This window comes from Pagrus major, chromosome 4 (assembly GCF_040436345.1).
Source record: "Pagrus major chromosome 4, Pma_NU_1.0".
NCBI classification, from domain to species: domain Eukaryota; kingdom Metazoa; phylum Chordata; class Actinopteri; order Spariformes; family Sparidae; genus Pagrus; species Pagrus major.
In genome coordinates this window covers 20,969,633-20,984,110 of record NC_133218.1, presented here as the reverse complement: position 1 = coordinate 20,984,110, position 14,478 = coordinate 20,969,633, and the positions used below count along the sequence as shown (strand labels likewise).

The window sequence follows — 14,478 nt, the reverse complement described above, 5'->3', positions numbered from 1 at the left end:
AGAGTGTTCTGATTGTTGACACTGTGAAAGACAACCTCAGGAAATAAGGTTTTCTGGGAGGGAGTTTATCTTTTGTTAATATTATCTATGAATCATTCAGCTACATAAGCCCCTCTCTAGTCTTGTCTAGTTATTTCTTGTTTCTATGGTTGAATGTTTGACGTTCACTGTGTAGGACGATGTATGTGCAGAGTTGAGTCAGAGACACTGTTCTCACATTAATCTTGTGAAAGTTAAAATATTCTCTGTGCTCATTGAAAATCTAATTTTAAGATGCAGGCCTACAGGCATGAATTGTGACATCACAAATAGTTTGGAAACCAATCCTGGTCCAATATTCAGCATATTTGCACAGTCATAGATTCGGGAGGTTTTAATGAGGTGTAAGGAGAAGATGTCATTTTAAGGATTTTAACAAGATAATGGTGCTTTTTTGTGGAAAAAAAACAGTACAATGTACAATGTTTTATGCATCTTTAAAATATCTGGAGAGGATCTTTGAGTTACTTGAAACAAACATCTAAATTATACACATTCAACACTCCTGGCTTGTAAAATGAATGGCATTTTTAACAGCTTCAGGTAATTATTTTCATGTCATAACCAAGCAATTTCTTTACTGTTAGTTAGAAAATTTATTTTTGGGACGATAGAGGAACCTCATTAAGGGGCTTTTTAGCTTTACCTTGAGTGAAGATGACAGGCGGAAGTATACCCCGTGGCAAGACCTCAGGCGTAGTGAGACAAGCAGCTGACAGCAACGACAACACATATACGCGTACACACACAGTATTAGTGTTAGAGGCTTACGCTACCAGTGTCTTTGGCGACAGGGAAAATGAAACACTACGCAGTACAAGCTGCTCTACATCTATATGTTTTTAAAAAATTGTGTTGCAAAAGTGTCAAGATCTACCTCAAGATGCCAGTCTGTCTTCATGTTTCAGCAGTATGAATCAGTTCTGGGTTATAAATTGTAGATCAGAGGTTATTAAAGTTTGACAGTGTTGCCCCACATATACATATATATATATATATATATGTATATATATATATATATATATATATATTGATAGTGCAAAATTATAAACATTAATATTAATTGTCTTCCTCCCTTTTATTATTATCCTTTGTCTCACTTTGATTTGAGACACAATCATGCATAATTTTGGGGAAAATGTTTCCAATAATGCTCTGGGAGTTCTAAACAGGAAGTATAGTGTTGCCATGGAGCTAGCAAGTTACTTGAAGGCTACAATAAAGAAGAAAAGGGCTTTTTAAACCTTATTTTGGGGCAAAGTCACTGAACTTTTTAAGCAGTTTATATCCGATTTGACTGGCGATTTTATACATGCAGTTTTTTATGTCCAGGTGACCATTAACAGTTAATTTCTAACTCTCTCCATTTTCATTCAGATGGGGGCCTTGTTAACTTGCAAGTTGAGACCCGTTTTTTAACATACACGTGTTTACATATTGGAAAATTAGCACCATTGAAAGTATGCCGAATTAGCTATAAACAGTTCTTGTTTGTAATGTTCTCATGGATGTATACACAACTATCAATGAAATACTTGAAACTGAGGAAAACTGTTACTAAATATTCACAAAAAACAAAATAAAAATTCAGATATGTCACAGAATAAACAATCAAGTGAAACACTAAAATATCCCAATACCCCTAACTAATTTTGAGTAGTGTAGTTTCAGGTTAACCATTTACTTTTAAGCGATGTTAAATTGTATTTTCGTGGATCGTATTTGGATGTAATGGACATATTTGGATTATTTGCAAATTTGATGAAATTGCATTTGTTGTGTGGTTCATAAATAGGCCTGGAAGATACTAATAACACTTATGTAAAGTATTCCACGAGATATGAAGTCAGAGGATTAAAGGTTTTACAATTTATCTGGTGACTATGAATGTCGGTATCAAAACTCCATTGCAGTCCACCATGTTATCAAGATACTTAAATATATATAATATAATATATAATAATTAACAAAAATGTCAATGACATTGTGGCTCAAGGGGAAAGCATCAGTGAAATCATTAGAATACATTCTCAGGGAACCATGAATGTCTACAAAAATGTATGTCAATCCATCAAGTAGATTTTAAGATGTCACAGAATAAGTGAAACTCTGACCTGATGGTGGTGCTAGAGGAAAAGTCAGAGGACTATTAAAGTCATTAGAAGTTATCCTCAAGGGACCTTGAGTATCTGTAGCAGATTTCATGGCAATCCATCCAACAATTGTCAAAATATTTTACTGGAGGAAAAGTTGAGGTATCTCCATTTGGAGTTATCCACTTTGGATCAAGGATATTTGTACACATTTTCATGACAGTACATCCAGGGGTTGCTTAAACATGCGTTCAATAATAATATTTGATCTCATGCGCACAAATAAACCCTTACATTGAATGTGGCCCCTCTACAGTCTGCCATTCTCTGGAGACCGTTGTGCTGGAATAGCTGCGTTTAGGCTTCAGCTTGTTGTTCATGCATGCAGTGAATTTCCTTTGACAGGGCTGTGTCCCTGAGTGACAGGTCAGGCATATGTAGGAAGACCATGGGGGCTTGGTCAGGGCTCTCAGGCCAGGTCGCCCGATGCACAGAAGGGTCATGTGCAGTAATAATGGACAGGCTGGCTCAGAGCCGCCTGAGGCCGATTGCCACAGCACATGAGGAGAAAGACGACTTTCTCTTCACATCTTGGCCTGTCATTCTGTCTGTATTTGTTTCCCTTGTGTGTGTCAGATAAGTGCACAAGCAACACATTCATAGGCACAAAAACACGGATACAAACACATAACCAGTGTTACTCTCTTGTTGTTTGCTGTTGTTTCATCTTTCCCTGTGTTGTCTTGCTGGGAATATATTTGTTCAAGTTTTTCTTAAAGTTTACTCTGGAAGCATTTATTCTTGCTCCTGCATTCAATCACTGTAATTTTACAATTGATTGTAACTTCACTTGGTAATTGTAATACTTTAGATAACAGCCTGCAGGTACTAATAAAAAATTTGCTGGGTACCTTTAAGTACACATGAAGAAGCTCAGGAAACTATGTGGTAACACATTTGCAATTAAGGGAAAAGCTAGAATTAAATACTTTTTTAAAGCAACATTACGTAACTTTTTACCTCAAAATAACAGCTTCAGAATCATTTTGATGATATAGTGCCTTTTACTAGGGTGAATGTTGTGTCTGTCTCAGCCAAGAGAGTTTTGTTTGTAGTTAGCACCTACATTATGTCTGACAAATTGTTACAGACCTGGGAATTGCATTTAGGACAGTGGTGTTGCACTGTGGGGGTGCCAAATTGCACAAAATGCCAATTTCTACATTATGTTGCTTTAAGAACATAAAATAGTTTTGGTTATGTTTAATATTTACTGCTGTAATGGCACATTGTATTATTGTAATGTACCTAATAAGTACTATATTGATACCCCTGTCTACACTAAATAATTATTACACAGTGCTGTAATCTAAAGTGTCACCAAATTCAACAGATTACTGTTGAATTCACTGTTGAAACTTAATGTGTGGGCATGTGTGTATGTGTCTCTGAATTTGTGTGCATGTGTTTGTCTCCATTTTGTCAATGAGTCCCAGTCCAAATCACTCACTGCTGATAGACGTCACACCCACCACAATTTACTCAGTCGACAGCCACTGCATGTCTGAATGATCAAACACCAAGCAAACAGGAATCCACCTGATATTCTCAATAAATGCTTTAGTGATCTTCTTATAAACTACGTTCAAGAGGAAATATTTCCTCTAAACTGTGAGTTGAACTTTGGCTAAAAAAGTGTTATCGACAGAGGACTTAAAACTTAACTATGCTGACATTGTTAAGTAATATTTTGCCATTCTAAGTTGATAAAACACTTCATATGGTCAGGTATTTTCTCAAATGTCATCCTATTGAACAGTCCTTCTTGGTGTATCAAAATGCAAGCAGGAATACTGCAACACCTGCTGTGTGAAGTACAAATTTAAATCCAACAGGACAAAATGTGAAAGTGTGTTAATGTGTTTGTGTGAGTCAATGCATGTGTGCATCAAATGACAACAAATTAAGATAAAAAAGGTTTCCACTTATTTACTAATGTCATTGTAAATAACATTGTTCTGTTATTTAAACTGACATTTCCAGGAATTTCTTTGGCATATATAAACATGGCTCTTGGGAAAGCCTTGCTCGTTATCAGTCTCTTAATTGAAGTATTTTGATGACCAACAGTGCTTTGCAATAAGTCCTAATTCAATTTGTTTAATACACCTAGAAAAAAAAAACAATCAACTTAAAGCAGTAATGTGAAAACCAGTTAATCCAAAGATGTGCAGAACTTAAAATGTCACATATTGCAAATTGATATAATTCAAGAGCAATAACTGTTAAGCATTCTACGCAAACAAATTATTCATATGCAAATGCATGTGTGAGTGCAGCCTGACACACATCGATATTCAATCAATGCTCAAACAGAAGTTTGGATTTCTTTTAAAAAATGGCAAAGTGTAGAAATGTTTTATCTCCTAATTTAGTATTTACAGCTGTCATATAATACCATGCAAACTCATACAACAAAAAAATAAAAAACAGAAAATCTTACCAGCATTTCCACTGTTACGGACCATATAGCGGTTGTGCAGAGAGGGGTCGATAACAAGAAAACATTCTAGTATTAAAGTGCTGACTTATAGGGAGTAAAATCCAGATAAAAATCCTCCAGTGAAGAAGAAAGTGGAGCTGTAGTCCTCTCATCATTCATTCTGCTGAGAAGCACACATTAAGCACAAAGCCTCTCACACACTCCAGCTCTCTGTCCCTATGATTCAGCCTCCTCAGCCTCTTGCTCGCTCTGTGCAGTGCTCAGCCTCCAGTCCCCACTCCACTGCTCCCCCCTCCTCGCCTGTACTCCCCTCACCCTCTGCGTGGCTTTCAGTCCTTATCACATGCACACGCTCTTCCACCAGAGCTTCAAGGTAAACTCTTCTTTTCATTCTTCCCATCCTTGTTCGTCTTCTGATGTGCCACCCCCACCTTCCCTCTCATCTTCTCCCCCTTGTTCCTTACCACTTCAGACATCGCTCATGTTTTGCCTCTTCACAGCTTCCATCACTGTTGAATTCTTGCCTTCAGTCCACGCTTTATTATATTCATTTAACTCTTTGCTCACAGGCTGTTTGTCTTCAAGCATATTTAAGCATCTGTTTCTTATTGCTGTAAACCTTCACCCAGAAAGACATAGAATGAGGGGGGGCAGAGATGGAACTAGGGCCAAAGAGGGATACTACATTGCACTAAGGAGAGGTGACCCTGTTACAGTGGGAGAGGGGGTAAACTGCATCCATCCTCTCCTGGGCATTTGTCCAGTTCTGCCCCTGATGGCCTTGGCCTATGAGCTTAGCTTTGATGGTGTCTGGCACACCGATCACGTCCCATCCTCTTTGTTATCCCCAGGGAGCAGAGACTCCAGCACTCAAGTGAGACCCCCTGCCCTCAGATATGATTGGAAACACGTTGCAGGACACATCACTGATTTGCCCTTGCCTTGAAAGCTCCATGAGACATGCTGAAGTTATTCAACAGCAAAGACACTAGAGCTAAAATGGAAATTGAAGCTTACATTCTGATATATAAATGCTGAAGAAATGCCAATGAGGCCCGAGCAGAGGAATAAACAGCGATATGTATGCTGAGCAACATTATGTAACTTAATCCTCAAGGGTTTTGTAAACCTGCCAAATAAATAACTATAGGACATATTCCATGTTACAGTAAGGCTCATGCATGTCTGAGTCTGCTTTCCAATAAGATATAACCTGGCTTCTGGTTGATTAAATATGGGGACCCAGTAGCCTAAGTGACTGGTCTTGTAATGCCCCAGCACGTGACAATAAGCATACTATTTATAGCCAAATAGTATAAGCCCTGATAAAGGTCAGGTTATGAATAATACAACACAAAACAAGCAGCATATACCTGTATGGATTCCCCCTCAGGTAACGGTGACAGTCGCTGTTTCATTCATCATGTCAACAGCATTCTTGGAACCCATCAGATATTGTCTGATGGTGGTTTAGCATTTGTGTGCAACTGCCAATGTTTCAGGGCTTCATGGTGTAGCCAGTAGATATCCAGATAACTAATAACGGATATCCAGGGCCAAAAGTTCCTCTTCTGCACACCGGTCATTTTTTACAGTCCTTAGTGTTTCCTAAATGAACAGCTTCTGTGTCTGAACCAGTTAAAAGTGCACTTGCCCTGAGTCACTGAGGACTGTAAACATTAGCAACACTGCCACCATGACATGACTTGAAATCAGCATTTGATTTTCAGGTTTTCGTTTGCAATTATATACTCAAACTGATAAGCCTCTGGAAATTGTTTCTCAAGGCTCTCAAGAACCCATGTGACATTCTCTTGTGCAATTAAACAGACTTTCAAGTCTCAGATATGAATCTGCAGACTATCTAGTCAGGCTTGTTATATGTGGGGATGTGTTCACTGACTGCATATAAAGGAAGGGGAGGCCACTGCACGTTTTCTGTCAGTATTTGAGTACATTCTGTCATAGTTACAATATTAAGACATTGCAAAGGGTCGTGTGATGTCTAACGAATTGGCATAAGATGATGTCCACACTCAAACATTGTGATGATAGAGTGTGGAGTTTTGGCGAGACAGGATTTTCTCATTAGCATACCACTGTAGCCACTGTTGTTTCTCACTGTTCCTCTTACCCACCAATCTCCCCCAGAGGAGAAAACTGTCTCCTGTCATCACCGACATACATCCCTGTGCCAGGTTTAAAAGTGTCATCATCTTCACACGTCATGTCTGTAACTTCATATATAGTAGTGTGCTTAGTCATTAATTTGGCATTTTGATTGGTCGAGGAACTGTTTTGTTTGAATTTTCACTTGCTTTGGACTGTTACACTTGAAACTAGTAGTGAAAAATTGTGAGGATAAAAAGAAATATGCAAAATCAGATGATCAGAAAAAACTGAAATAAGGCACTACAATCACAAATCAAACACTAATTTCATAATATTGTACCTTGTGTTAGACTTGAAAACTGCAGCTTTTTTGAATAATGCGGAGGATTGTTATCTGAAGATGCTAAATTACACAAGGCAGCAAATTAAACCATAATTACAAACCTCTGTAACCTCTCTGTGACCTCTTGTAAATAACCAAAGCAGTTATGCTGGACTTTCCTCCCTGCAGCAACTATCTGACTAACTGTTGTCACTGTTAACTGTTTGCTGCAGTGAAAACTAATGAGGCAATATGTGCCTTATTTTCTGTGATAAGTAACAAATGGAACAGAGCAGTGCGTTGTACATTTTAATCCACAGAAGTTAGAATCAGTCAGACTTGTTTGCTTTTAGTCAACTATGATGCAAAACTATAAAGCAAACAGTACAACCTGTGAGTGACTGTCCTGCTTTACAAAATTATGAAACACAGACTTGTGTAATAGTTTTATTTGGCAAAACCTCCCACCATTTTACATTCAACACAGGATCAACAACTAATCAGTTTAAAAAGTAGCTAAATTAATGATCAAACTGCTGAAAACAACCAACCTGTGGTGTCTTTGATGTTAATTTTACTGACTGAGCTGTTTTACCGTTATCATAGAAAAAATCGGTGCTGTGTGTGCCACAGATTTTAATTTCTCCTAATAGCTGCTGCTGGAAAGTGAGATTTCACAACCATTTATTTCAGATTCCAGGAATCAATGTTTTTGTGCCAAGCAGAAATTTCCCAGGCCAAAGTCTCTATTTCACTGCAGATATAAAAACCTCCCAGCTCCAAAATGCAAATCACACTCGAGGGGTGAGATTACAACCATCACTGCAGAAAGATGAATATTACCAGCAAAATGTGGTAAATTGTAATAATTATACATGTATAATGCTCTTTCTTTGTCCTTTTTTAATCTAGCTGAATGTTTTATACAAATATAAAAATCCGTAGCTGAGCCTTATAATACTTACAACAAAATTATTCCAGTGTCTAAATCTAAGCATATTATTTCTATGAAAGGTCTGATCTAATACCCTTTTCAAAAGCTGTTTAACTTAATTTTACCATAATCATCCTGTAATGTTTCCTGAGCTGTTGTAAACCAAAGGCTTAATTATCTGACTGTTAACTATCTAACAATTTGTCATTCTCTATCATTAATTGGCCCCAGTTTTATTGTCTCCATTGATCCAGAATAACAGGAACATTTAGTGTTTGTTAATCATGTGACTGTTGTTGTTTGAAGGTTTTCTTTGCTCCTCCTGGCTGCATGGGCCTGTCTGGCAGATGTGGCTCACTCTGAAGAAAGGATGAAACGCTCTGTGTCAGGTAACACTCACAGACACACACTAACATACACAAACGCAGTAGCGTGGAGTCCTAATTCAAGCCAGATTGCTAGTTTTCATATCAATATTCTAGATTTATAATGAAAATAGAAAATATGTTGGTCGGTTTCTATATTTTATCAACAAGAAAGAGACTAGTACAATCTTCGCTTTGAGCTAAATATCAGCAAGGCAACATGCTAATGTTCATCAGGTTTAATGTTTCTCATGTTTGGCCTCTTATTATATGGATATGGTCTAGACCTGCTCTATATGAAACGTGCTGTAACATAACTGTTATGATAACTGTCAGAATATAACTCCCCACATTCTGGTGGATCTAAGCGACCACAGGCTCTAGGTTTACACTAATACCTCTTCGACAGCTGCTGTTCAGATAGATAACTGCTGCATGAAATAACACAGGCTTCCCTGTGGGATCAGAGGGCTGGGCTATTACCCCTCATTTCGTACATTGCTCTTCTTTTGGCTGTAACACTGCGGTATCTAATGAGGAAATTGCCTGCTTCCCTGCTTCTGTTTAAATAATAACAATACACTGTGCCATCAGAGTCCACTGAGAGATGTGTCTAAACTGACTGGAGGCATGTTGATAAGAGAAGGGGGCTTATTTTCAGTGAAAAGATGAAAGTAACGAGAGTCAGAAAACAGTAAATGTATCAGATTTATTGAATCTGTTTTTATTTCTCTGCACCGGCAAGACTCGTCTGTCCATCCCCAAGTGTTTTTTCCTTTTCTTGTTTCATCCATTTTCCGCGACAAACTGAGCAGATCTTAGGGCCTGAGTGAGTGACGCACATCAGGCAGGGTCATTGGGTTATGCTCATCTTTACCTTTGGTAATTTCTCCCATTGATCATCTGATTTCAATCAGGAGCACAGCGGGAGAAAGGGTTCAAAAGAAGGAGAGTGTTGGCACATCTTGTGCGATAGCTTGTGAACACCAGGGGTTTAGTTTTAAAAATAAGGCACAAAAATCCACTGGGGCTCAAGGATCACCTGATTAGAAGTTGCCAGTCATGGTCAAAGGTCCCTTTTTTTGCCATAACTTGAAAATGCATACACTTATTATTACAACAATGCACACAAATGTCTAATAGGATAAAAATGATGAAGTGTTGACATTTAATATCCAAAAGGTCAAAGATCAACTTCACAGTGACGTCACAATGTTCGGTACACATAACTCAAGGAACCTAAAAAAGATGGACCTACTCTCTGAAGTGTGTTCTTTAATTTTCTGGAGGCATTTCTTCATCAGAGGTCATAAGATGTAAATATGTTGGGTTTTAGTGTGTTTCTCCATGCATCGCCCAAAGACTTCAATACAGCTGGCACCACAGTCTGGCACCAAAGCAAGATTTAGTGATGTAATGACCCTTTTTTTAAGCTTCTTGACATAACTCAGAAACAGAAGGGGAGATTGTGACTGTATTTCAACATTTGGTCAGATACTGAATTGGTGACACTAATCTTGACCCTGTGGTGATTGTAGAGATCTTCTGTGTTACGGGGGTTGAAGATGTGTGTGAAGCATCCACATTTTGGAATTTGTAGCTTCTTCATGTTCTATCGCAGTCGGTTTTATTGGTCAAGTGTGTGAACACATACGAGGATCTTGACAAACAGCAGAAGTCCACCACAAGCTCATTGGTTTTCCTGATATTGAGCTTCAGGTGACTGTCATTGCGCCATGTGATGAAGCTCTCTGTCTCCTCTGTACAATAGTCTCTACATGATGACAGCATGTTTCTCACTGGAAACTATTCACTGGAATCATACATGTCAGTATTGGATTAACTTCCATTTTATTTCTCAGAGGCATACAGCCGCAAGGTGCTTATTCTGGTCTATTCATGCAGTCTCTGTAATGCATCACACTAATTAGTCATTCATTAATTTAATTATGCTTGTAAGCCATTGTTTACTGTGCTGAATTCATTGAGTGAACAAGATCAGTCCTGGTAAATAAACGCTGTCGGGATGTAGAATTACAACATCTTTAATGAACATGAACAGTAGATCAAAGCACAGAGAGTGGAAAGATTCCTGTCTGTGTTTCATGATGAATAATAAGAGGCCACGTTCTGGATGAGACAACAGAGCTCCGTTTACAGCAGATCAGCTTTCTCATACTGTCCATTCCTGCAGCACTGTATTTATCCCCCCTTCTGTCTGAATCACTCAGTTTTAGCTCCTGTCTCTTTAAGGCCCCCTTCCCGAATACCCAGTCTCCCCTGATTGGTCAGCTCACTCACGCCTGACCCAGCACTACTAACAACAACAGAGCAGCTGTGCTAAATCAATTCTCGCATGTCAAACTAGCTGCTAGACATAAATTATGCAAATGTGTGACATGGTGATGAAGTGTGATGTCACAAAGTCTCAGGAGTGTTTCAGGAGCCGTATTTTATTTTTTTGTGGGAGAGAGGAGCTTCTGTTGGTGCGGACTGTGACCTCCTGTGTCTCCTTTAACCTACTGTGACCTACTGTGTCTCCTTTAAAACAATGCTCTTTCTATGCGTCCTGTGCAGTCCTGGCTGCACAGATTTGTACATTGGGGAGACAAAACAACCTCTCCATAAATGACTGGCACAACACAGGAGGGCCATCTCCTCAGGTCAAGACTCTGCTGTCCACTTACATGTGAAGGAGGAAAATCATTTCTTTGAGGACAACAATGTAAACATCTTGGCCAGAGGAGGCAGATGGTTTGAAAGAGGAGTAAAGGAATTCATCTATGTCAAATTGGAACAACCGTCTTTGAATTGAGGAGATGGGCACCACCTACATCACCCACCTACAATGAAGTACTGAGTTCCCTCCCCAGACAGCTTAACAAAAACAACCATTCACACTTGGGCTCACCTAGCCCTAGCAACCCACATGAAGGCCGTCGGGTCAACGACCCTAACGACTCTGAAACTCAGAGCTCACACGTGTCCCTAACGACTCTGTAAGGACATTCCCACACATTGTTTAAAAGCCTGCAAACTCCCCTCCAGTTGGTTAGAACTGAAGACGTCTCTTGGATGAGAGGTGAAACGTCTTCAAGAAACTGAAACAAGTCCAGTTGCCTACGATACAGCACTTAGAATTACCATGACCTGGATGACTGAGAACCATCATCAACACTGTTTCCAAAAATACCTGTGTACATGTGGAGTAGGCCTAAGTCACTGCTGGAGGATCCACCATTAGCATCTTTTCCAGACCTAGAATACACCTGTTAGTTTTGTAACATCGTGGACATGTTTGATATGGGTCACTTAGCCTGCTCACTTGGTGATACATTGAATTAGTGATTAATTAATTAATTAATTAATTAATTAATTTTCACAGTTCACAAACTGCAAGGCATGACCCGAGCATGACCGCTGCCCTCACACCCCCTGTCCAGGGAACATTCACACTCCACATCATTATCTCTGGACGTGAAGATCTTCCCTCCTGCATCCACAACCACACCAGCATCTTCTTCATTCTTTTTGTACAATACATAAGATTAAAAAAAAACGAACTGACTTTTTAAATATTTTCAAATGGCAGACAAAACCGACTTTGTTAGTAAGGACAGTAAATTTACAGTGTTAAAGAGTAAAAGTAAATGTGTTACTTTAACCTAAAATATCCTAAAAGGAAATATAATGTGTATGTAGACAATAGAGGACGTAATATTGACCTCTGTGGGACACTCATCAGCTATTTGGGGACGGAAACTATCAGCAGCAGTCCAAATTTATCAAAGATCAAAAACATTTGGAAAGTCTAGAATAGCCGCACGATTAAATTATTTTATCCCCTTCAAATTAGCGGGGTGCTAAACCGGAAGTTAGAGGACTCGGTTGTTGATCCAGGTATTTTCACACCCTGGAAAGCGAGCTTTTTTGGCCTCCAAACACCACTGAGCAGCTTACATAGTAATGAACGGGGCTGTGTCCAGTAATAAAACTTCCTTAATAGACTGCATCCCAATTTCCTTCTTTATTTTATGCGCCACCACCAGATGTTGATAACACGTCATCACTTCGCGCGGCGGAATTTAGCGTGTTCATCCGGGTCTTACCTTTTAGATCAAAGCTGAGCCGAGGTGAAAAAACCCGGGTCAACTGAAGAGTCAATTGACCCAGGTGTAAATGCAGAGTTTACACATTTCACAATTGAAGGCCTTAAGAGAAAAACATGCATGTAAAATGCATAAAATAACAGAAAATTCTTCAAATACAAAAAAGCAAAACAACTTATGTCTCTGTTTATGTCTCAGCCTCCAGGTCAGCATCACTGCGTTCCAGGCGAATGATTGGGGGGTATATGGCTCCTCATGTCCCCTGGCAGGCCATGGTCTACCTCTCTGACAACGTGCTGGATGGAGGCTATGCGGGCGGTGCTCTCATCTCTGACCGCTGGGTTTTGACGGCTGGCAGGAACCTCTTTGTGAATAAGAGTCGACAGGATAATCAGGGAAAAGACCCCGTCATTCCTAAAGTGTACCTGGGAATTACACGGAAGGCAGAAGCTAATCCCACCAATGAGGTTTCTGTACAGAAGGTGCGTGAGAAAAACATTTGATGGAGGTTAAATGTACAATGTAACAGAATAAAAGCCAGAGACAAGCCCAGACTTATGAGAAGTTAAAACAAGAAGGCAAAAAAAGGAAACAAACACAAAATGTCAATCTGAATAAATACAAATAAAATACATGAAAGCAATAAGAGGACGATAAAAAGCCTGTAATATAAAAGATTTGTTTAAAATGACTTCACATTAAAGTAGGTCTGTAAATGGATTATAAGAAGTAACTGATTCTGCGAGTCTTATCTCCTCAGTTAGGTCTGTCCAAAGCCAAGGGGCGCTCAGACAATACGCATGGTCACCTTGAGATTAAAACCAGGAAGTCTTGTCACCTGTTGACTGTCAACTATCAGAGAAAATACAATTTTAAAAAAGTGGACCAGTTTTATTGCTCTACTTATGCATTACAGTTGAATTACAATACTCAATCAGACTTCTTTTCTTTTGTTTGCAGGTTGTTCTCCATCCTGGCTTCCAGAACCGATCTGACTGGGATAACGACCTGGCTCTGATCCAGCTGAAGAAGGCTGTGGTTATGAGCGATAAAGTCACCCCCATCCCGCTGCCAGAGAGAGGTCAGGACCTGGAAAACTCTGTGGGACAGTCAGGGGTCATCACTGGCTGGGGCTGGGGGATTTACCTCACCGCTGCTGCATCCCTGAAACACCTGGTACTGCCCCTGGCCAATCAGTCTTTCTGTAAGGCAGAATATTCACGTATTCCGTTCACACCAGATGTAGATGACAACATGTTCTGCACTGGACCCGCCAGGCTTGAGAGAAATGTTTGTTTTGGGGATGCAGGAGGCGCTCTGGCTGTCACAGATGCTGAAACTGGGGACATTTACGCTGCAGGGATCCTTTCCTATGATAAGTGCTGCAACCGGTACAATTACGGAGTCTATATGAAGATTTCATCTTACTTGCCCTGGATCAACAGAGTCATCAGAGGAGATACAGAGAAATCGTCTGCTCTGCGCACTGATGCAATGTCTAAGATGTACTCACAGCAGCCGTAGAGCTTCAGGCCCTGTTCCTTTCATTTTGTAGAGAAGTTGTTATAATGTATTGAGTCACTTTAGGAAACTGCTGCTTGTAGTGTAACCATGTCTGTGTTCTGTCATGTAATTATTATGAATGAGAGGGGGAAAACACACTTATTGGATACATTTGAGTAAATAAATCCAATATTTGAACAAAGTAGAAGTATTTCTTGGTTTCCATCATACACACAAATTACCTTCTAGAGCAGGGGTGCCCAAACTTTTTCACTTGGAGGGCCAAAATTGAAAGTCAAAGGTGGACCACAAAAAAAGTAAAAAGCAAACACCTTTGGATTGTATCGTATTGTATTTGTACAAAACAAAATGGTAGTACAGTCCCAAGTTCTCTTAATACAACATTATGTAATAATTCTTATTTTGTGCAACATGGCGTACCCCACCATTTCTGGCTGCAACACAGTTGTCGTAAATACAATTGTCAGATGTAATGTT

At 39.4% G+C, this 14,478-nt stretch overlaps 1 protein-coding gene across 1 annotated transcript; it reads left to right on the top strand.

Annotated features, from left to right (window-relative positions):
- Window positions 1–7,837: 7,837 nt before the first annotated feature.
- hp (haptoglobin) lies at window positions 7,838–14,182 on the top strand. Its single transcript, XM_073464718.1, has 4 exons — window positions 7,838–7,924; window positions 8,310–8,392; window positions 12,676–12,959; window positions 13,438–14,182. Exons 1-4 carry the CDS (start codon window positions 7,902–7,904, stop codon window positions 13,999–14,001), a joined length of 954 nt encoding a protein of 317 aa, XP_073320819.1. The 5' UTR covers window positions 7,838–7,901; the 3' UTR covers window positions 14,002–14,182.
- Window positions 14,183–14,478: the final 296 nt, after the last annotated feature.